We start from the raw sequence: 22,945 nt of genomic DNA, 5'->3' as shown, positions 1-22,945 counted from the left end.
AAAAAAAAGACAGGCTGGCTGATGGATGAAATAACCTTACTTCACATTTTATTAAAACCAGGGCAGCCATTTATTTTAGTACAATCCAGTAACATGAGTCATACAAACAGGTTCAGAGATGTGGCTCAAAAGCTTATGACCCAATGCTATTTATACCATGAACCAACTTATAAAGTTCGGTGTTCAAAAGAGAAAACAAATCATGTTGAAGATGCTAGTACAGAAAAATGGAAATAAATACAATATAGCCTCAGAAGTTTATTAGCCCCCAATTTGTTATGGAGGAAGTACTGAGTTTTCTAGATTCAAGCTGATGTAAAACAGCTAATCACATTGACATGAGCATTTAAACTACTGTTCTAAAACATTAATATATATATATACAAACAGATTAAATATTAAGTTGTATTAGTTACACACTGAAACAGAGGGCTGTTAAATAATGTTGATGGCCAACATGTTAATAATACTCTGTAATGAAAAACATAGCAACTGGTCAATCAAATTTTCTTTCGTCTATAAAACAAAACTGCTGTTAAACTCTAACCGAACTTGCAGGAAGGTGAAGTGCTGCGTGTCTTGAGAAGATGTCAACATACATTTACAATAAATAAGTAAATTCAAATGTTTTTGCATATAAAAAAAAGATCAGATGTTAAATATTTGAAATTTACAATAAGTCTGACAAGGAGTCTAAGCAGAAATGTTCCTTCATACAAACCACCTTGAGAACAAGCAACAAGTGTTTACACACAAACATTTTTTAATTCTTTTTTTATCACATACCCCAGAAACCTACTTGTCTCTACTTCGCTTTACCCTGACACAGTAACAGACACGAGGCAGAGCCAGTCGATCCAGGACTGAAGGTGAGTCCGGTTTAACTAAGTGTAGAACTTGGGTCCTGGTGTGGCCAAGATGTCCTCATAGGGAGCGCTCTGCTGCAGGTTGAGGGCTTCTTGTTTTTTCAGGACCAGCAGACAGAAGAAAGTGGTTGCAGCCTGCAAACGATTTGTTCCATTACAGAGTGCCTCCAGGCTGAAGGTAGGGTCAACGTCACTCTGGATTTGCTGCACAAACAAGAGAATTTAATTCCCCACCAGCTGTAATCCTGCCTCCTCATCTTTAAATCCTTGTCCACTGTGACTCAAGATTTGCATCTGTCTCTCAGTTTCAAATGAGGACTCTGCCTAACATGGAGAACAGTCATGTGTCCTGAACATGCAGACATTAATCTGAATTAACACCATTTATGGGTTCGTAGAGGCTTACTTTTAGAGCAGTCAGAAGCTTCTGTGCTCGCCTTGTTATCCTCCTCTCCTCTGAGTCCTGGCTGTCCAGCAGAGACTGCAGGTTAGAAAAGTACCAGTCAGTAATGTCGGGCTCATCGCCAAGGCAACACAGAAAATGAGCACCTGCCATCTGTCAAGCACTAATGGACTGGAGCTCCCCCACTGTACCAGCTATTTTCACAGAAAATCATCCATTATTAGTTCACTTCACTTCCAAAAGGTGAAGTCAGGGAAAAGTGGACACCGACAGAGAACAGTTTCCTGCCCCGTTTCTATTTGCAACAGTATGTGTTGAAGGGCACCTGAGTGTGGAGGGAGGTTGACTGAGTTCCCTGCTCCAAGTAAGATGGATGGACAAACATGGAGTCCTCTGAGGGAAGTTCTGGATGAGTGAACTCTGACCTGTTTTCATCCTGACAGACACAGAGAATAGATTATAAACTAAAAACAGAACAGATGAGGTGTATTATTTATACTACGCTCTGTTAAATTGCAGGCTGATGCTTTACTTGAGTGAGATGTGAGTAATTCTCCTGTTGGTTCAGGTGATCAAGAACCGTCAGCTCAGTGTTGTGTGTTGTTTCAGGATCCATTGATGAATCTGCGACACTGATATCTGTGGTGAAGGCACTGAGGTCTCTCGGAGCTACAACATAATGGCAGAGATGTTAAAAGGTAAAGAAAGACAGCTCAAAGAGTCCAGTATAGAAATCTCTGGGAAAATATCATAGTACTGAAGATGTTCTATGACATATCCCTCCCTTTCAGGGATCAGTTTTATACTCAGTTTCAGTTAACAGTTGTTAAACTGATGTGTTTTGAGGTTCTCGACAGTTTCAGATGTGAGATGGCAGGAACAGGTAGACTTTTAACAGTGAGTGTAACTATATGTGCACTTGTTCATGGTTTATATGATTCAAAATGTGAATTAGCATAACATCGTTCACTTGCTCTAAAGTGGCATTCACAAAGAAAGAGACTAGCAGTGATTTGTAATGCCGATGTATGAAAGAACTGGGCAGGTACCAGGTTGAACTAATATGAACTCTGTGGTAACAAAATTGAGGCGACAATGAGTTCCACCAAATGTTTACCTCAGGGAAACAGCGCCCCCAACTTTGGTTGCTACCACCTAATTCACCACGCTAACAGTGGGCGCAAGTACAACTTCCCACAGAGTATAAGATACATAGTTCATATAAATCACAATGAGACCGTTCTTACCTTCTTGTCCATCCTGCCGCATCTCCTCCACCTCCTCACACACACTTTGATATTTCACCTGGAAGACACTTCTGGCAAAGAGCTGGAAAGGCAAAACGTACCTCAACGTTAACAGAACTCATTTAAATTTATTATTCACTACCAAGAGATTTTTTAGTGATATTTACCAAATGATACTGTTGGAAGTGTAGCAGAGTTTTACCTCCTGTATCTGTGGGGTCATCACAGAGGAACATGGCTGATCAAATAGTTTGTCTGCACTCCCTCTCTCCTTCCACTGCATCAGCTCCACGGTCGGGGGGGCAATGTCCAGAGGAACAAGCAGGTCTGAAAAGTCAGACAGCTGCTCTCTGATGGCTTCGTTACTCAGCTCTTTAGCATGGTCCACCACCAGCTTGCGTTTCCTCTTCCCTTTCTTTCTCTCAGAGTTTGCTGGGGAAGAATAACAAGAGATCATTGGAGGGATGTTTTTCTGTATCAGAATTCCACTCATTGCACAGAAATGTTCAGATTTATAAAGTAGAAAGATGTTTGGGAATTTAGGGAACGTTGTTTAGGCCTACGTGTGATGGCCACAGGTTCAAGAGCAAAGGCCTCCTCATTAGCAAGCAGGGTGGTGTCATTCAGAGTTGGGGTCGCCACCTCCATGGGATCTCTTCTGTCAGCATCTAGAACACAGGGAAACTAGCTTAACAACATTTCTGAACGTAAATGTACTTTGTAAATAATACAATTCACTGATTATGCTGTACTATGAAATGTAACCATCACTATTTAGCAACTGCCAAAATTAAGGTGAAAACAGGAAGTAAGCAAAAATATTTATGGTGAATTATCACCTTGTTGTTCATTCAGTGTAGAGTCCTCTAGATTTTCATTCTGCGGCTCCTCAAGACTGAAGTTGGTAGGATCACTGGTGTTTGTAAAAAAATCTACACAATCAATAAAATAAATAAAAAACATTAACCACTTTCATTTCTGGCAAAAGGAAGCGACAGTTTATTCTTTTGTTTGAAAGCCGGATCCCTGAAATGATTCACAAGGTCTGAATAGATTTTTTCTTCCTTCCCAAATAAGTCTGTCTACTCTCACTGAGACCAAACCTAATGGTGCATTTGAACAATCTCAGTCAGCTTGTGAACTCAAATAACTCTCAGTTTATGACCAGGACATTGGCATCAAAGTGAGTGTGGCACCACTGTGAAACTAGGGCAAATCCAGTTTCATTTAAGTTTACAGTATGAGCTGTGACATTTCACTGGCCAGAAGACTTAAATAATAAACAGTGCAGGTTTAATGGTAAATTCTTTTTTGGTGCATTGTCCTTTCTCACAGTAAATTTTGGCTTCAGTCACAGGCTTTAACGGCAAACATCCTATGGGGACTTTTTCCAAATAAATAATGACCAGCTGACTTGAAATCTAAGATAAGTTGAAATAAGTCTAATGACATCACATTATACTGAATAAACTGATCCCTTAGGAGAATAAAGAGACACAACTGTTGACTGTACAAATGTTATGTTTGGAAGATCTAGACTGTAAAACAGCCATGAAACGGGTGTGTTCAATCAGATTTTCAGATTTTTCAAACATTGCCGTAGCCACAGTTGGTCAGGAGCCAACTGTTTTCCCTACATCTCAAGCAAAGCACAATCCATTTCAAGATGATGTTCACTATTATAACATAAAAGTCTGACAAGATCCTTCCAGTAAAGCAATAGTAACCCAAGAATTATTTTCCTTTCTCTAGAACTAAAACTGATCCTAAACAGGTCATATATAAATACCAAATAGGTCGAATCCTTGATCCTCATCTCCAAATGTGTCTCCATATTGTGTCAAGCTCTGAAAGTTCATATTCAGCAGTGCATCTCCGTGGCCCTGGGACTCTTCTCCTACCCATCAGAAGAAACAAAAGGAGGGGTAAAAGACAATGAGAAGTCCCATATGTGAAAGGCTAGCAGCACATAGTATTTTACTAAAGGAAGGTAATTTCAGGAAATATTACTCAATCAGTATTTGGGATAGAACATTTTAATACAATAACTATTTAAAGCTGAATAACAATAATATATTAAATGCTGTACCTTAACAAGTACAGGAAGGTTAGGAAGTACATGAAACATGAAAACAATCTCTTTCTTACCGAGGTCTATAGAGTTCAGAAAGTCATTTCCAAAATCGTCCTTCAGAGTGATTTCTTCTGATCGACTCTGATTCAGTGAAAAGTGGTCCACAGGATCTATGTCACTAGTGTCCAAGCACAACATAGTGCGGACATTTACAGAATGCTCATTTATCAAGTTGAGATCAAGAATTCCTCACTCATGACCCAACCCAGAAAACCTGTTATATGTTTACAATGAATAGTATTTGAGTTACATGATTATTTCTTTTTTTTCATCTAGTCGTTAGTTGTTGTTGCTTTTTTAATTGCCAAGTGTCAGTGACATATGTCAAAGAAAACCACAGTATAAATGTACCTGGGGTGGGGCAGCTGGGAATCAAAGTCAGCAAAATCTTCCGTCAAGGTAATTGCTTTGATTGTGGCCTCGAGCCCTTCCACAGGCAAATCTGTCTGACCTGGTGTGTTGAAAGAGAAACTTTGCAAGTTAAGATGTAAAAATGCAGGTAAAATTCTTATACTGAACTCCTAAAATAAGTATTTATGTCTATGTCACCCCCTGCTGGCTATTGTTATTAGTCAAATTAAGTATTAACCCTTATATTATGAAGCCCTTGATCTTGAGCTTGGAGGATACACTAATTTGTGTTCTGGTTTTTAAAATACACCAAAGTGTTACTATGAGTGTGTTGCTTACTTTGGCTCCATTTAATTGGAAAAGTAAAATCGGTACAATTCAAATACTCTCTCCAGCGGTATTGAACATTAAGACCCTCATGACGATATGATTTGTTGCAGGATTGTTACACTATTGTTTAGAATATTAACAAGAACAATAATATATATATATATATTTAGAATGTGCAGGAAACAATATTCACTAATTTTAGCCTGATTTGTTTAAGCAGAGATGTCATAATCTAAATCCAAACAACTAATTGCAACAAGGGAAATGGACGTGTAGAGTTTCTTGAAGATATTTTACCACTCGTCCATTTGCTTCAGTTTGAAAAGACTGGTGGGGAGTTATTTTAATAGGAACATCTTGTGGGTGTTGCCCACCTGAACATGGCATGACTTGGGTCTGTTAATGTTAGACTATTTTCTGTTTATTTTATTTTTTTGTAGATTTTATTTTTATCTTGTTTTATCTGTCTTTTTACATGTGTTTTTTTCTTTTATGTTCAACTAAGCAACTGTGACCAAGCAATTTCCCTTGTGGATGAATTAAGTCTATCTAAGTCTAAGTTGAACCCAGCAAGTCCAGCAGCCATTGTGTCAGCTGATTTTTTGGAACTACTACTACTATAATTGTTGGCATAGAAAAAAACACACGGGGCGTGTTACCTGGCCTGAATGCCATTTTAATTTTAATCAGGGCTTCACTGCAGTCTGCCAGGAGATACTTTGCTTTTCTGGAGTAGATCCTCACCACACCAAGGAGCAGATGACCAGATGTCCGCAAACCAATTTTCATCTACAAGGATCACATAATCACATCTCAAACTGTACTCCCACTTTATCTGTAAGTTATCACACAATATGGGGCTTTGGAGATGTATTTTTACCTTTGGGGAAATTAGGTCTCTGATGGTCGTTTCCAAATTGCATTCAAATACGTGGGCTTTGGTGAGCTTTCTCTCCCAGTGGGCTGCTAACCATATTTTGGCTAGAGGCCCACGCTTTGACATGAACAGTTGCGTGTAGAACATCATTGTGGCTATTTAGTTGTTACCTGTGAAGAACAAATCACTTTTTAAAAAATGTTATATTATTGCTAACCAAGCTCTAGCTTCTAAGGTGAACATGAGCTAAGGTTAGCTAACAGCATTAGCAAGGGAGTATCGACGTAGCAGCAGGATAGCTTTTCACTTACCATTTATAATGGTAAAACATTCAGTACCGTTTATAACTTAGGTAAAAATATAAACTGCTACTTAATTTATTTCTACTAGTATACGCTACAGGCCTAACATGGACAGAGCAGCCTACCTTAACTTTGAACCGCCGCGTTTTGACAGCCGGAAGGTGAACATCACCGCTAAGTTGTAACCTAGCAACCGCTTCAGCGAAGTTAAATAAATTCATCAAACAGATTACAAACATATATGTTGAACAATTTTATTTAGACACTGGTGTGTGAAAATCGACGAATTTCAATAAAATATTTATAATAATGTTTTGTAAATATTAAAAATAAATAAACCCGAGGCATTATAGATGCACGTAAAAGTGGCGGTTTCCCGCTACTTTTCTGGGCAATTGTTTATTTATGTTATAGGTTTAAATCACGACTGGACAGAGATATACTGCTATCCAAAGTCTGTGTTGACGACCCGTCCATGCTCCGGGTTTTGTGTCCTGTTCTGTGTCCTCGGTCTTTAATTACAGTCTATGGGTCAGATAACTAGGCCCAGAAAGCAGCGGCGGATGCGCGTTCAGGGCAAAGCTCGCCCACGATGTTGTTTGCTTGTGCCACGCGGGTGTGACATTCACAGCTACATCTAAAATGCTACATGCTGTCCGTGGAAGTGACATCCTGCTCAAGTGCTACTGGGTAAGCAGCAAAACACTACTCTTTATCGCTTTAGACACAATCATCGGATATATTTCGGCTTTTTACGGAAAGTGATGGGGTTGAACTGGCAGCGTGGTCATCCACCCAGCCCTACTCAGTGGCACACTTCTCATTGTTAACGTTTTGTTTGGGGAAAGGAATGAAAGCCACTTCAGGCACGTGTTGGCTACTGTGAGTCGCTGTTGTAAGTTAAAAAAAAAATTAAAAACACTCCGTGTTCACTGCCACTCGATTTGTTTCTCTAACCGGAAGTACGTTACAGTCACCGTGGTAGGAGCTCCCTGATTGGTCAGTTACATTGACTGTATATACTAGTCAGCTACCAATCAGAAGGGAAAGTCGAGCCGTACTTCCGGGTTCATTGGAAAACGTAGGCTATGCAATGTCTGATAACATAACAAAACAGTCTTAGTAATAATATCTCTAGTATTGATGGGGAATCATTCAAGACTTTGTTGATAATGAAGTCTTGGAAGCCTCAAAATTAATACAGTGTGATCTGCTCAGCCTTTTTCAGTGGTTTCAAGCACCAATGGGCTCTTTAATTACTACCAGCTGTACTTCAGCCGAGTGCATACCAATAGCTTTGATTTAAAAAAAAATTCTCCTCCCAAAGGGTCTTAACTAATCCAGACCTGTAGATAAGAGTTGTTGCTGCTCGGATAGAAATATAGAATTAAAATATTTTGGAACCTGTTGGAATGTTTTGCGGTATTGCACTCCTGAACTAATTTGATCAGATTTCTCATTTATTTTCCGTTAGCAGCTATCATGAGGACAGGTTTTCTGAAATGGTAATTTTGTGATTGCCACTGAAAAGACAAGTTTTGAATCAGTCAATAGTCAATACATCTAAATGGTCAGCTGGCCTGTTGTTTGTAGTTCATGTTCTCAAAATTGGTTTCATCAGCTGTTTTTTTCTTCTCTCAAATTATTTAATTTTAATACATAGCTAAAGGTGGAGCTGCGGATGCAGCAGTAGACATCCATTCTGGTGCTGACACACACGAGGCTCTTCTAATATTTCTTTTTTTGTGCCATTTAATTTCCTCCTTACTCCATCCTCTTGCGTGTAACTCAGAAATAAATGTCAGCGTGCCGTCTTAAAGGATTTCTCCATTCCTTAAATATATGTTTAATTGACCACATTTAATTGACATCACTTTAACACAAAGCCACTGATGGGAGCATATCTTATTTTGTTAAATGCCTGTTCCCTCAAATCCTTTCCTCTCTCTTCCTTACCCCCTTTGCTGAAATCTTAGTTGGAATGATGAAAATCCAGAAAGAAATGAGTCGACAAAGTGAGAAAAGAGAGGAGAGGACACACTACACCTTTGTTGTCCTAACTGATGAGACATTAGTCATATAGGGTTAAGGAACTTCCAGTGATACAAGTATAGTTTCAATGAAAGGTATTTATAGGAATATGTGCTGGTTTGGCCAATTGAGACAGAGACTTGGTGCTTTTGTGTTTTCAGATTTTAGCATCCATATTCACAACTCTGTTTATTGTTTGATCAGATTAATACAACCATCTTTTCCTTAATCAGAAATATAGGATATATGAGTTTGAATGCAGCAAAGCTTTACTGTATGTCATGTGGCCACGCCTTAATGTAAAAAAAAACAGCAAACATAGATTTTAGTGCCATAGTGGATTTTTTATCAAATCAGTCTAAATATCTTTTAGATTAAGTCAAGCTTGATGGTTGTTCCACATGTTTTTCTGTTTGTATGCACTAGAGGGCATCAAGGTACTAGGAAGAACCAACCTGTGCCATGTTGGGTTATAAGGTTGCATCCAAATGTTTCATTACAGATGTGTGTATTGTGTGAAACAGTTTTCTTCTTCATTCATTCCAGTTTAACTGCACCACAAACTACATCCTCCAAAGTGATCATACAGTTGAATTACTGCCTTTTCTTATGGTGTTTCAACAAAAACTGAACGTTATAACAGTCATGGAAGAGCATGTAGTGGACTCTTATATTAGAATTCACCATGAAATAGTTTTTTTTTCTGACCAAAAGTTTCCAATTATGTAATACAGGAAAATGATGGAAGTCTTATGTGCTGAGATTTTGAAAGTAGGATCTTATAAAGATTTTAGGAGTTCATTGATTTAAAAGCCTAGTTGGATTAATCACCTATGTGTTGCAGCTCAGGTATCTCCAAAGATAGAGTAGACAAAACAACTACACTATTGGCAAAAGTATTCGCTCACCCATCCAAATAACTGAATTCAGGTGTTCCAATTATTTCCATGGCCACAGGTGGATAAAACCAAGAACTTAAGCATGCAGACTGGTTCTATAAAGCAATTTGGAACATCAGCAACTCAGCCACAACGTGTCAGGCCATGTTAAATGACAGAGTGGGGTGGATGCTGAGGAGCATAGTACACACCAGCTTTCTGCAGAGTCAATGGCTACACATCTCAAGACTTCATTTGACCTTCAGATTAGCTCAAGAACAGAGTGTAGAGAGCTTCAGTGAATGGGTTTCCATGGCCCAGGAACTGTATCCAAGCCAAACATCATCAAGTTCAATGTAAAGCATTGGATGCAGTGGTGTAAAGCATTGCACCACTGGACTCTAGAGCAGTGGAGACGTTCTCTGGAGTGACGAATCACACTTCTCCATCTGATAGACCAATCTGAGTTTGGCTGTTGCCTGGAGAACGGTACTTGTCTGACTGCATTGTGCCAAGTGTGAAGTTTGGTGGAGAGGGGTTATGATGTGGGGTTGTTTTTCAGGAGCTGGGCTTGGCCCCTTAGTTCCAGTGAAAGGAACTCTGAATGCTTCAGCAAACCAAGAGATTTTGGACAATTCCATGTTCTCAACTTTATGGCAACAGTTTGGGGATGAACCCCTTCCTGTTTCACCACGACTGTGCACCAGTGCACAAAGCAAGGTCCATAAAGACATGGATGAGTGAGTTTGTTGTGGAAGAACTTGACTGGCCTGCACAGAGTCCTGACCTCAACCCAAGAGAACAACTTTTGGATGAATTAGAGCGGAAACTGCGAGCCGGATCTTCTCGTCCAACATCAGTGTCTGACCTCACAAATGTGCTTCTGGAAGAAAGGTCAAAAATTCCCATAAACACACTCCTAAACCTCATGAAAAGTCTTCCCAGAAGAGATGAAGCTGTTACAGCTGCAAAGCGTGGTGACGTCATATTAAAACCTAAGGATTAAGAATGTGATGTCACTGAAATTCATATGTTTGTAAAGGCCAGTGTGCGGATACTTTTGGCAATATAGTGTATGTTCAGTTTGAGAAGTGTACAATACTGGGTTTGATTCACTTTTATTACTTACACTATGGTGAATTTCTTTATTTTGATCTTTACAGGAGGTTGCAGGCCTGACCTCCAGATGAACCTACCACACTTGACTGTGGATGTCTCAGACCAGAGGTGAGGTGAAGAAGCCTAAACCCAGAGAAAATCACTTAATCTCTTCTTCTTCTGTCTTCCCTTATCTCATTCGTTCTCCCACATACATGCAGATTGGATTAGATTAGATTAGATAGATACTTTATTTATCCCGTGGGATAAATCCAGTCACTTTTAAGGCAGAGGTCTCTGGCCGAGATGCCCAAATAAATTTGTGTTTTGCGTTAACTGGGTGCCTGGGGTAGTGTGGCTGAACAAGAACACTTAGTGTTTTAGGGAAAATCAGGAGAAGAGAGTTGGTGCTGGAGAGTGTTACTATAAAGAAGGAAACCACATGAGCATAAGAATCTATAAACTGTGCAGCTTTTGTATTATTTGGCTGTATCTTTGTCAGTCATATAATCATATTTATTGAGAACCCCCATCCGTCTCCAGAAAAGCAGTTTACACAACTGAAAAAATTAAAGAGTCTCACATTTAATCTTCACAATAATCAAAAAGATTAACCATTGTTTTCAGAGTCAGTTTAAAAGTTTCAAAAATGCCCAGCTGCTGTGATTGTTCTGCCAGTTCCTCTCAAAATTATGTGGCACTTTCTTTTAATTCCTTCTCGGGATGTATCTCACTGCTTCCCTGTTTTTGGTTTGCCAGTCAAAAGCTTATCCTCCAGGCTTTTTTCTAACTGCGGGAAAATAAATTAGTTTGCATCTACCGTATGTGGATCCTTCACACAAGCTTGATGCTTTTCCTTCTTGCTGAATTAGTGTTTTCCAGCTCTGATAGAAGTAGATCATCTATAGATACTTTCATCTATAGGGAAACATGTTTAGATTCTTCAAATATGCTTTTTTTTATCATATCTGAACGAGTTCCTGCCTTAGTTAACCCTTTTCCGGTTAAATATGCATTTAAACATCTCATTAAATAGATGTTGTTATTTTAGTGAATAAAAACAGCTTTGTCAAACATTTCGAAGAATTGATCTTTTTTGAATAATTTAGCCCAGCAACTCTGTGTTAATTAATCAAAGTGAAATTTGCTTTTATCTCCAAACATACCATCTTAAGTGATGCACACCAACAGAGGAATTTTAAACAGAGACCACACCAAGGTGCCTCTTATAACGTCAATACGCTCCTTTGAAGAAAATTGGATTGCCTGTGGACTTGAACCTGATGTGCCCTGAAGTTAATGAATAGTTTCCAGAACGGCACTTCATCACGGACAATTAAAATCTTCAGCGATTTAAAATATTGGCCTCTGTTTGCAGGAAATAAAACATAATCCACAACACTGTTTAAACCTCGCTCTCTATAAGCTGTTGCAGTAAAATTCAGGTGATGTTTTATTTTGCAGTATTTATGTTGGCAGGATTTAATTCTAGTTTGAAAAGATTAAATGAAGGAATTTTAATCGTCCTGAGCACTGGCTTTTTGGCAGACAATGCAACTCACTGTTCCAAGAGAAATAAGGACAAAAACAAACCATGCATTTAATAAATAAGGCTGCACAAGAATGGCTTTTATTGTAAATACATACAGAATTATTTTCTTTATATCCACACAAAGCCTTACAGCACAGCACCACGTTGTTGTTGTTTTTTTTAGGGGAAAAAACAAATCTTGGTACAAACATGCAAGATCAGACATGACGTCATTTATTTTAATTAGATTTAAATACTCACTCTAAATGCACATTATTCAGAGGGAAATAAAGTGCAGGTGCAAGACAAACCTAAAAGCATCAGTCACAAACATTTAAAGCATTAATCAGAAAAATCCTTTTTTGTAGCACGGCCCTTAAGCTGTTATTGTTGGCTATTTTCTTTTGACTTGGGCAATTTTATGAAATACTGTGACGCTTCCTGGTTCCTCACCCTGTTATGCAGTCTTAAATTACTGGTGTCACTCACTAAGGTAAATTCTGGTTTGTGATGTGTGTTTTTAAAGGAGGATGCAGGAGACGGATCGGTTTTACTCTGCCCATTGAACATTACACACTGTGAGCCACCGGACCTATAAAACATGAACCCGGAACCCTTTTCACCCTTCCTCTTCAAAATAAGGTTCCCCTCGTGAATGTCTCTCCCAGTCTATATGTGGGTCACCACACAGGCCACCCCAGCATTCACCAACAACAGAACAGACAGCCAAGCAAAAAAAAAACAACAAAAAAACAAAATAGAACAGTCCATGGAAAAGTTAACATGTGGGGGAATGAATCAAACGGGCATAACGGCTGTGGTTAGCAGGAGGGGGGTGGCCCAGGGCATGGGCCAAACCTACAGCGGGGCTAGGGAAAGGGCCAGGCTCAGGTTCCGAGGCCACAGCATAGGGCTGCCCCCTCCATGGGGGCTGGACCAACGGCAGCAGTTCCCCAATATCCACATGAGCTTTAGGTCTATTTCCGCTCACTCTGGCTTGCAACCTATATCCACAACAAAGTTCTTAGACCCCCCTTCCAGGACAGAGAAGGGCCCATCGTAAGGTTACTGCAGTGGAGTACGATTGCCATCATGGCCGTGGCATCTAGGAGAATCTCCACCGGAATGCACATACACTGGCCGTACACCAACTCGGCTGATGAGGCTTGAATATGTTCCTTCGGGGCAGAGTGCAGGCCAAGCATAATCCATGGGAGGCAGTAAGCCCAATTGCTGCCCGTAAGGATGGCTCTGAGAGCAGCCTTCATATCCCTATGAAACTACTCATAAAGGCCGTTACTCTGTGGTTGATTTGCTGTAGTGTGAGGAACCTCCACCAGAACCTCTGTGACTGCAGACTAAAGCTCCCACGGGAACTGCGGACCCCTGTCAGAGGAGAGGTTGGAAGGTATACCAAAACAGGCCACCCAACCCCCGACAATGTAGTAGATGACAGGAGACCTGTCCACTGTAGTAAGTAGGTAGGTATATCCCCGGGAGGGACGAAGGGAGCCCATTAAGTCCACATTCCTTGGTCACAACAACTCTCTGGTACCTCAAAAGGTGCCAAGGGGGCACCCAGAACCTCTTTCGTCCTTCCTCTTCAAAATAAAGTTCCCCCAGTGAATGTCTCTGCCAGTCTATATGTCACCACAGGGTAGTCTTTGGAGGGTGTATCGCCCATAGTACCAATGTACACAGCTCTAATAAGGCTGAACTCAAGGTTTGAATTGAAGTACTGTCTTTCAAAGATTAGTGGCATCTGTGAACAGAAGGACAATGACTGCATTTTGGCAGTAGACTGATACTCTGCTCAGTTCTGTGGTCCTGGTATCAAATACTGAGCCCTTGTAGGCATTAAGTGTCTGCTAGAAGTTGGTTGTTTCACTCTTACCAGAAATCATCAGCTGTCAGTTTGATTGTGTATCTCTGTTACAAAGAGTTCCAGTGGTGACAAGGACAAAATATCAGCAGACATTTAAGCCTTCAGGGAGTGAATACTTCAACATGTAAGGTTAAGGATCATAAGGATCACTTTATATACATGCATGCAAAGTTACACATGTCCTTCTTATGATGAAAACCCCAAACCCCTTTTACAGAGACTAGATCTTTTGTTGCTAATTTGTTTAGCTTTATCCTCTATCTTTGTGGTGCAGACAGAGGTGGGCATGTTCCTCATTAACCTTGAGGCCAGCAGCGGTCATCGTGTCTCACTTTATGCTGCTTCAGAATACATTTGAATTTCTGTACAATAAAATAAAACAAGAAAGAAGCTGGCGTAGAGGTCATCACATTTACCAGCCTCACATTACGTAGTAAATCTTGACAGTTTTTGAAATTTCATTTTACAATAAAAGAGTAATTGAAGTATTTCAGGAAGCAAGTTGTCAAAGGTCCTGCTGGTGTGTATGGTTGTCAGACTGTCAAGTCTTTGCTCATTCTTACTTGTGCAGGCCTATTGTTGTTGTCTCTGTCTTTTTGAGCCTGTTTCCTGTCTTGTTTGCGTTATGAAAGGAAGGTCGTGGCACTAGAGGGAATTCACCTGTGGTTTGGCTGAGAGCTGGCTGACTGTCACCTCTGTGTAGGTTGATCCACTCAGGATGCAGGCAGTCCTTTGGGGTGTTGCGTTCTTAGTGCAGGGCAGACATGCCCCGTAGTTGTCCTGCTGTCCGTTTGAAAAACGAGTGGAGACGCTCAAGTCCTTGTTCCTTTGCGAGGTGGATCCTAAGCGCTCTTTTGGCTCCGACTGCGAACTTCCCCTGTAGATCATCTGTCGGAACATAGACGTGTCTCTGTATAAACACTCACGGAAGTTGGGCTTGCACAGCAGGTAGACCATGGGGTTGTAGATGGTGGAGGACTTGGCAAACACGGCGGCCAAGGCAAACAGAGTAGGAGGAACTTGTGTGGCATCTCCAAACGCAGCCCACATGGCCACGGCAGCGTAGGGACTCCAGGCACCCAGGAAGCCTATACATACTGCTATTGACAACTGTGGAGAAGAAGCATACGCACATTAATACAGCAAAAACAAGAGCGGCAGATTAGTTTCATATTACTGTCAACGGTAAATGGTGTTGAGGCGTCAGCAGAACTTGAATTCAGTGGCGCTGAAGCGACAGTCCTACGCTCTGACCTTGACGATGAGAGCGTGTGCATTGGTGGTCTTGGTCTGCGGTGACACATGCTGCTGGACGGCCTGACGTGACCCACGCACTGTCAGCAGAATGAAAGTGTAGGAGAGGAAGATGACGGTGCAGGGCAGCGCGTAGCAAAAGACAAAAAGGCAGATAATGTAAGACAAAGCTGAAAGCTCGTGGTTGGGCGCATGCCAGTCAATGCAGCACGCTGTGCCGTAAGGCTCGGAACTGTAATGTCCCCATTGTGCCAAGGGTCCCACTGCAAATACGGACGCGTAACACCACACTCCAGCCACCAGGAGGCGGGCATGTGAGGAGGAGAACCTGTTACCTGATTAAAGGGGAGATAGAGAGACATGGTAATTGTTTTCTGTTCGTCTTTGTGATATTGCTGACATGATGATTATCGGCCTCTCACCGTGGTTGGGGATGCAGACTTTAAGGCAGCACACTAAGGACAGGGCTGTTAGGTTTGTCAAGCTGCACAGACCAAACAGCACTCCACACATAGCATAGAACTGGCACATGACTTCTCCAAACAGCCACCTGCACACAGAAGAGGAACAAAGGGCTTGTAGTCCTGCATCGAATGATTATTATTCACTGAGTTAATAATTTAATCCTGAGATATCAATAGAGAGATTAAAGGGACATGTCAGATACCTGTGTGAAAAAGATGATGGTATTGCCAATGGAAATAGAGAGAGTGTCATCCCAAGGTCACTGATGGAGAGATTAATGATGAAGAACTCTGCAGGCTTTAAGGTTGATCGCTTGTGATAGGCAACAAGTAGCAGAATGCTGTTTCCTATGAGCGATAGTATACCTGCGCAGAAAAAAAAAGAGAAAAGGGCTGAGCCTGGGTAGAGATGCGTGAAGCCAGCAAAAGATCAACACAGCAGAGGTTGGTTTGTTGTGGAGACTCACAAAATACACTGTAGACTGAACCCATGAGGATATCGTGTTCCTTGGAGATGGTGGAGACAAATGCAGCAGACGTGTCTGAAGCATTTCCCATCTAAAACGGAGCGAATGCATGTTGAAAGAGTGTACATTTACATCTACACCGATCAGGCATAACATTATGACCACCTTCCTGATATTGTGTAGGTCTCCCTTGTGCCTCCAAAGCAGTAGTGACTCATTAGAAAATGGACATAGTCCTTCTGAGGGCGTCCCGTGGGGTCTGGCAAAAGAATGTCGTTGGTGGGGGTATTTATGTCCCCCATTTGTTTTTATGGGTTGAAGGGAGGGGCCTCTGGCTTGTTCCAGTGCTTCCCACAGATATATACACAGATATTAGTTTGGGATCTAGTGAATTTGGAGGCCAGGTCAACACCTTATGTTCTGTGAATTGTGCCGAGCCTGTTTGGTGTGTGCATCTGTGTCAGGCTGCGTCCTGCTGGGGGTGGCTGGTCCGGTCTAGGTGGGTGGCAGCCTACATGTCAAAGTAACATCCATACAAATGCCAGGTTCCCCAGCAGAAGATTGTATTGTAAAAAGGTCAATGTTAATACTTTATTTACTCCTGTCTCCTGCCTCAGTGTTGTGGCCGATCAGTATATATCCTCACTGCTTGGTCTCATTATTTGAAATAGAGTTTTCTGTTGTACTGCTATTGTGTGTCGTACAAGTTGTGCTTTCCTGTGATCTTTGTTACGCAGTTACCTCAACCTACAGGAGCAGATGTAGAAATAAATGAAAAAGCTTTCTTTTTTAAAAAAAATATATAATCCTCTCCAAAAGATGAAGACTTTTCGTATTGAATTCAAATACACAAAGCAGGATTGACAGATGGAAAGAATTAGAAAGACTATGCCTTTCGGGATTTATGATTGGAGCATGAGAGATTGAGAGCCAGAGAACAAAACAATTACGTTTGAGACGAGATGTGCTCACAAATGCATGAAAGAAGCTTTGGAAATTGTAGTTTTAGACTCCCAGTCTACACGTGATGCCAGTGCAGTCGTGTTACATAATGAGTAGAGGTGAGGGTGTGATTACTGAGCTGACAGTTGCTCAAGCATTTCAGAGAGCCAATAAATGAACCTAATACATTGTTGGATGAATCTCCGTAGTCTTTTCAGCACCGGCTGAAACATGTCAGAGGCACTTATGCTCCTTGTTGTCGGCCAGGCTCATATTCTGAGAAATCTGTATCCTCTTGTCCTGCTATTTGCAAACAAAGCGATGATTGCTATTCAGAGCGCCACATTGCTCCCGTAGATGAAGGAAGAATAAAATTGAAGCCGGAGGAAGTCCAGGGACGAATGCGCAGCACTACTGGCAACGCTACCAGAGATGATACACAGGCAACATTGACTTTCAGGGCGATCACATTGGATGAAGAATAAGACTTCATTACTATGCAAGTCAGCACACCAGTCGATGACGAAATGCCCACTCAGTCTGAGTAGTGGAGACTCCGCAGAGTTATGGCCAATTTTAGTGCCACTCGGATCCAAGCACTCCATTGTTGTGTGATCGATGGCTTCTGTCACCGATAAAACTAATTTCTTATCAGATTTGTTAAGAGTCCAACCTCTCAGAGTCACAGATCAGCAGTCAGATATTTGCATTTTTAAACTCATCACTGTAAAGACCAAACCTCAACCTATGTAAAAGCACAATTTGATCTGTACTGACGTATGTTCCTCCTCCTTTCAGCCATATTCTTTCTGTCACAACAATAGTTACGAGATGCCATAAGACAACATAGTCTGTGGGTGAATGTTTCCTGTGTGTTAACCATCCTGTAGATATCAACCTCACAGAGAGAAATCCTTGTGTTTGTTTTATCTCATGCAAGCTCTTGGACAGAAACGGTCACGCCTGGGAGATTTAAACCTTTTGCTCAGATCGGAGTCAGCAGATGCCTCTCTCTCTAGTGTGCTGGTCTTCAAGCTCCAGCACCTCCGCCGAGCCTGAGCAGCCAGCGTCGTCCTTGATTACAATAAAAAAAGCATTTGCTTTTACTGAGTAAATGTTGAATTGATTCAGTATTTTTTATGTAACAAATGAACACCCTGACATGTCTCTCAACAGGAATACAGACATAAGATATACTTTATGTGACATTCTATAAAATCCGTTGTCAGGAGTCAAGGTTTTGGTGCTGGAGCTTTTCTGCTTCCTTTTTGCAATCTTAATAGCATTAGTGTAGTGGACTTTGGATGCATGGAGGTAAATGTTCACCGTGAAGCGCAAAAGGGGACATTTTAACATTTGTCAGACAAATCCATTAATCAAAGGCATTGTGCCTGTTTTAAAGTGGGCAAACTGTCTGGGCGTAGTCTTTGTTGTTCAGTGCCCACTCTAGTCTCTCATCAAAGGTTGCTACTCAGACTATGAACAATGACAGGCGCAGGGAACAGGAACTCTCGCCTCAGATATCTGGATATCTGCTGGCTACAACGCCTCACTCTTTCTTTTCCCCCCAGAGCCATCAGACGGTAGCTGATGGGTTTTCTGGATGATGTGACATAACTCTCTTGTGAGTCTTTAGAGCTGAACCCTTTCTCTGGTTTGCGAACGTGTTGGGCCACGCGAAGAAGGCGGTCAGCTGTTTGCCCATGTCGGGCCGGTCGGTGCGCGCCTGCGGCCCCGGTTTAGGAGGTGTACCTTGCACACGTGGCACTGATGCGACCCCTTTCTGCGGCTTTTTGTGTTGAATCGACGGCCAGCTGAGTTAGTGAGAGACATCTCTCTGACTGGCTGTACAATTTAACCGTCCAGTGCAAGAGAAGAGAAATGGAGACATAACATTTGAACATTTCAATACATGAATATTTTCTCAACGTGATCGTCTGCAATCATAACTTGTCACTCTGCGTGACAGTCTGGAGCTCTTCCTAGCTTCCTAACCCCCTGGCTAATAGCGGTGTTTCAAGTTCTCCCTCTCAAGATTGATTTACACAGACTGCTGTTACCTACTTACATCTTTGATGTCTTTTTGGTGTGCCTTTGCTATATAACTGCTAGTTTTGGTTTTCCCTTTATCACAGGATTGACTCTTTCATAATGCAAACTGTCCTTGGGCAAGACACTGAGCAATGAGAAACATTGTAAAGCACTTTGAGTAACACTACAGTAGAAAAAAAGGGCCGTTTAACCAGAGGACCAAAACCAACATGATGAAAGTGAGAGGGCGGCTTATCGAGCTCTGCCTTTAGTCTGCTGTGACAGATTGAGTATTCTGAGACTGGCAGAGCTATGACCCCACTGTTATGTTGTCTCTGAGCCTGCCCAAATAACTCTGCGATTAATTGGATGCCTTTGACACAGGAACAAGGACTTTGACCTCTAGATAATGATGTGGGAAGCAAATCATATTTTGCCTGCTGACCGGGCTTATGCATCCATTATGTCATCTTTGATGCACATTTACATCTCACCCTCTGCTCATGTGAGCCCGCGGAAACGTTTACTGAGGAAAAGATTTGCTATTGCCAATCTGCAGTTCACGGCGGCCGTTGGAATGACAAGGGATCTGTGATTGTTGCGACAAGTGTCCCTGCTGCATGCGACGTTAAAGCGGGAGGTTTGTGATGCCACTGAAACTTGAGCTGTCACTCATAACCATAAATGTCTGTAGTCAGCGGAGATGAGCGGGCATTAAAGCGCCGACAGGCAAGCTGGGGAGCCAGGGAATCTAAGAGCAAAATAAAACCAGCCGCATGAAAATGCTCATGATAAGTGACAACAATGGCTGACTTGAGTGCATAGTTTCAGAGATAAGCAGGCAATCTCGATCTTAGACTTATGTTTATGTCCGACCCTTGAATGTCAGGCATATTTCAAAAAAAATGGTTCCCAAAGATTTGAACATTATAAGGTTTTCTTTGCTTTGTGGGCATAAAATAACACTGGCAACAGTATCAACAGTTTAATCTTAGGAAACACGCCCTCCATACTATCGTTGTTATGTTCACACCCAGCCCACATGTTTGTACTTCTGACATTATGAATCATTAAATATTTGTGTTTCTGCATGTAAAGTGTCACAATGTATCTTCTACGCTTGGCTAGACTGACTTGCCCTGTCCCTTGAGAGCTTATAGTTTTCACATGTGCATTTCTGGGTCTACTGTGGTCTACTGCTAATTATTTAGACTCTCATGTGTTAAAATCTGTCTGGCAAATAAATGTTATTTAATTTAAATTACCTCTAATGGTGATTAGTTGCCATAGGTCTCTGGTGGCTTGGAACATGTATTTTATTTTGACCAATCCCCTTTAGAGCTTATTTTGTAGCCTTGTTATGTAGCTAGAGATTTGAAAATTAGGGCTGCTCCTAATGATAATTATTATTATGGTATGAACATTATTGTTATTATTATTATTATCAGTAACTGCCAATTTTTTAATTTTTTTTTTTTAAAACATCATAAGAATATTATTTTATATATATATAAGTATTGATATATACTTCATCAGTCATTGTAACTCCAGTCCACACTTTTATGTGCATACTGTGTACGTGATTCGTGTATTTTCAGACTTGTGATTCAGGGAATTGTTCAGTATGGGAAAGTCAACCTTTAAGTCGACATACGTGACACACAGTGTGCTCTGTGCCACGTTTTCCCGGGGGGCCCTCTGAGACCTTTGTGAGACTGAATTCACCCTCGCTGTGGGTAAATGCCTCCACATCTGAGCAGGACTGACAGTGACATGCGAATGCCATCACCGTACAATATTTACACCGTGTTTAGGCGGCGTGACTCTTTAAAACTTTGGAGGGCATTCTGCGACATGCCTTATGTAATAACTGGGGAGAGTGACCACATGACGCGCTGCACATCTGACATGATGGGTTTAAGATAACCAGTAATCAGAGCGTGTGTGTATACCGCATGTCTTCACTGTCACTTTGGCCTTTTTGTTTCTTCTTGATGGGGATTCTTTAAGTGTCCTTTGTGCGTCCTCACTTGGGCTGTAACAAGAATCAATCGATTTGTCGACAATATGTTCTTTAAAGCATCAGTGAGGATTTAAAAGTATTTATGTTTAATCCGGAGGAGCTGGTGCAGGATTTCTCATCACAAATGCGGCAACTGTGACTTTTCCGTTTAGTTTATTCTTATGGAAAAGGCACAATTCAAATACCAGCCATTTGACATTTGTGTGATTGGATTAACTTTCATACTTGGATGCTCGGTGCTCATTTATTTAGGAGCTTTAATCAGGCTTTAAAATGTTGGCCCCTTCCTTATTTTTAACACAGCTTCCACAAAGCCCCCCCCCCTCCCAATGATGACACAAATAACCTCATTAAGTGCGGAGATCCAGCTATTTATGTGATGGGTGAACGTCTTGCCCCAAACACTGGGGTTTTCACTTGTTATGTGCCTGAGTCTGAGCTCCACTTGGAGGTCATTCACTTTGTAAGATGATGTTGTATCCAAAAGAAAGACATCATACTCTGACATCACACTCTGTCTTTGTCAACACATATCGATTTTCTGTTGTGAGACCACAGTGAGGGAACCACAAACGCACAAATCGTCACTCACATGTATGTGTGCAAGCAGCAGCAGCAACAACAACAACACAAAGGCAGTAGATGCATACAGGCAGACATGCCCAGAAGAATAATGTGCTGCAAGCAGTCTGTGATAAAGTCGACAGGCTTCCTTGTATACAGGCGGCATCGCCACAATTTCAACTTGTATTTAAAGATAAAGAAAAGCAGTCGTTTGTTACAGAAGGGAATAATCAGGATCTTATCTCTAATCCTGCCGGAGATCCCATAAGTTGGCTGTGAGATCGGCGCCTACGTCTTATCAGCATCGCAGCCAGCCCGATCCATTCTAACTTCATTGATATAGTATTTGAACCGTGACTGAATGCCCTTCAGTAAATATCCTTTAACGCAAACAGATGTTAAAAAAGAAAATAAAAGCAGAGAAATAAATATATTCTTTTTCACTCCTGTCACCTTCGATGTGTGTCCATCAGTAACAACCATTGAAAACAAGACTGCAAAACCACAAGCAACATTTTAGAAATCGAACAAATGTGTCATCATCAATGAGCGCCCTCTTTTTTGTCATTGTCGAGTCTCTTTCTGTAGCATTTGTTAAAAGACGCCCAGCGGCTGTGCTGCTTACCTTCCAGGGAGGAATAGATTGTCCTCAGTTAAACTCATGGAGGCCAGGTGGAGAGCAGGACGCGGAGGAGAGGAGCTTGGCCAGCCACCAAGAGGGAGACAGAGAGGAGAGACAGACGGAAAGGTGAGACCGAGAAAGAGAGAGGGAAGGAGAGAGGTGAGCAACAGTCCTGTTTCAGGCTCACGCAGAACAGTCCAGTCCGGTGAGGTAGCCTCCTCCCTCTCAATGACACGCACTTATAACTGGCCAGGTGGACGCAACTCCCTCCATCTCGCAGCACGCCCACTCATCATCATTGTGGACATGCACTGAGCCCCACTGATGTAGAACGAAAAGCCCACAGCTAGTCAGGCCAAAGAACGAGGGAGAGAGAGAGGGAGAGAGAGAGAGAAGGAGAGAGGGGGGAGAGGATCAGCATAATGCTGGCGAGATCCGAGTGTCACTGATGACTCAAAGTACCACTCCCCACCCCATTTCCTCTATCCCCTCTCACTGCCACTACTTTCCTGATATACTTAGCCCCTTTGTTTTGGCTTCACGCTTTGGGTTTTTCATTTTCTTTACATGTGAGTGAATCAAGTGTGTAAGGTGGGTGTTCCCAAATCGGATTCAGCGCTTTACTCTTACAAAGGCAACATTTAT

The 22,945-nt window shown here is 41.6% G+C and overlaps 2 protein-coding genes and 1 long non-coding RNA gene across 5 annotated transcripts; 1 reads left to right on the top strand and 2 right to left on the bottom strand.

The window, feature by feature from the left end:
• Positions 1-52: 52 nt before the first annotated feature.
• On the bottom strand, positions 53-6,700 carry rad21l1 (RAD21 cohesin complex component like 1). 3 transcript variants are annotated; one of them, XM_047603044.1, is made up of 14 exons: positions 6,636-6,700; positions 6,212-6,378; positions 5,991-6,120; positions 5,002-5,101; positions 4,665-4,768; positions 4,306-4,413; positions 3,356-3,448; positions 3,080-3,184; positions 2,719-2,948; positions 2,517-2,598; positions 1,802-1,938; positions 1,595-1,705; positions 1,273-1,347; positions 53-1,070 (listed from the first exon to the last, which is right to left on the bottom strand). In XM_047603044.1, exons 2-14 carry the CDS (start codon positions 6,356-6,358, stop codon positions 885-887), a joined length of 1,608 nt encoding a protein of 535 aa, XP_047459000.1. In that variant the 5' UTR covers positions 6,359-6,378; positions 6,636-6,700; the 3' UTR covers positions 53-884. The 3 variants fall into 3 exon arrangements, with proteins under 3 accessions (XP_047459000.1, XP_047459020.1, XP_047459009.1); XM_047603064.1 differs by having other exon boundaries at positions 53-1,067; XM_047603053.1 differs by having other exon boundaries at positions 6,520-6,653.
• A 236-nt stretch (positions 6,701-6,936) lies between these two features.
• LOC125017233 lies at positions 6,937-22,372 on the top strand. The gene is made up of 3 exons (XR_007113823.1): positions 6,937-7,200; positions 10,583-10,646; positions 22,254-22,372. It is a non-coding gene; the product is annotated as an uncharacterized LOC125017233 (long non-coding RNA).
• Positions 12,126-22,428, bottom strand: opn7d (opsin 7, group member d). Its single transcript, XM_047600106.1, has 6 exons — positions 22,304-22,428; positions 16,119-16,209; positions 15,855-16,017; positions 15,610-15,737; positions 15,188-15,522; positions 12,126-15,043 (listed from the first exon to the last, which is right to left on the bottom strand). Exons 2-6 carry the CDS (start codon positions 16,207-16,209, stop codon positions 14,579-14,581), a joined length of 1,182 nt encoding a protein of 393 aa, XP_047456062.1. The 5' UTR covers positions 22,304-22,428; the 3' UTR covers positions 12,126-14,578.
• Positions 22,429-22,945: the final 517 nt, after the last annotated feature.

Source organism: Mugil cephalus, chromosome 1 (genome assembly GCF_022458985.1).
Source record: "Mugil cephalus isolate CIBA_MC_2020 chromosome 1, CIBA_Mcephalus_1.1, whole genome shotgun sequence".
In the NCBI taxonomy this organism is placed as follows: Eukaryota; Metazoa; Chordata; class Actinopteri; order Mugiliformes; family Mugilidae; genus Mugil; species Mugil cephalus.
The sequence above is the reverse complement of the archived record's forward strand: the minus strand, read 5'-3'. Positions and strand labels throughout refer to the sequence as shown.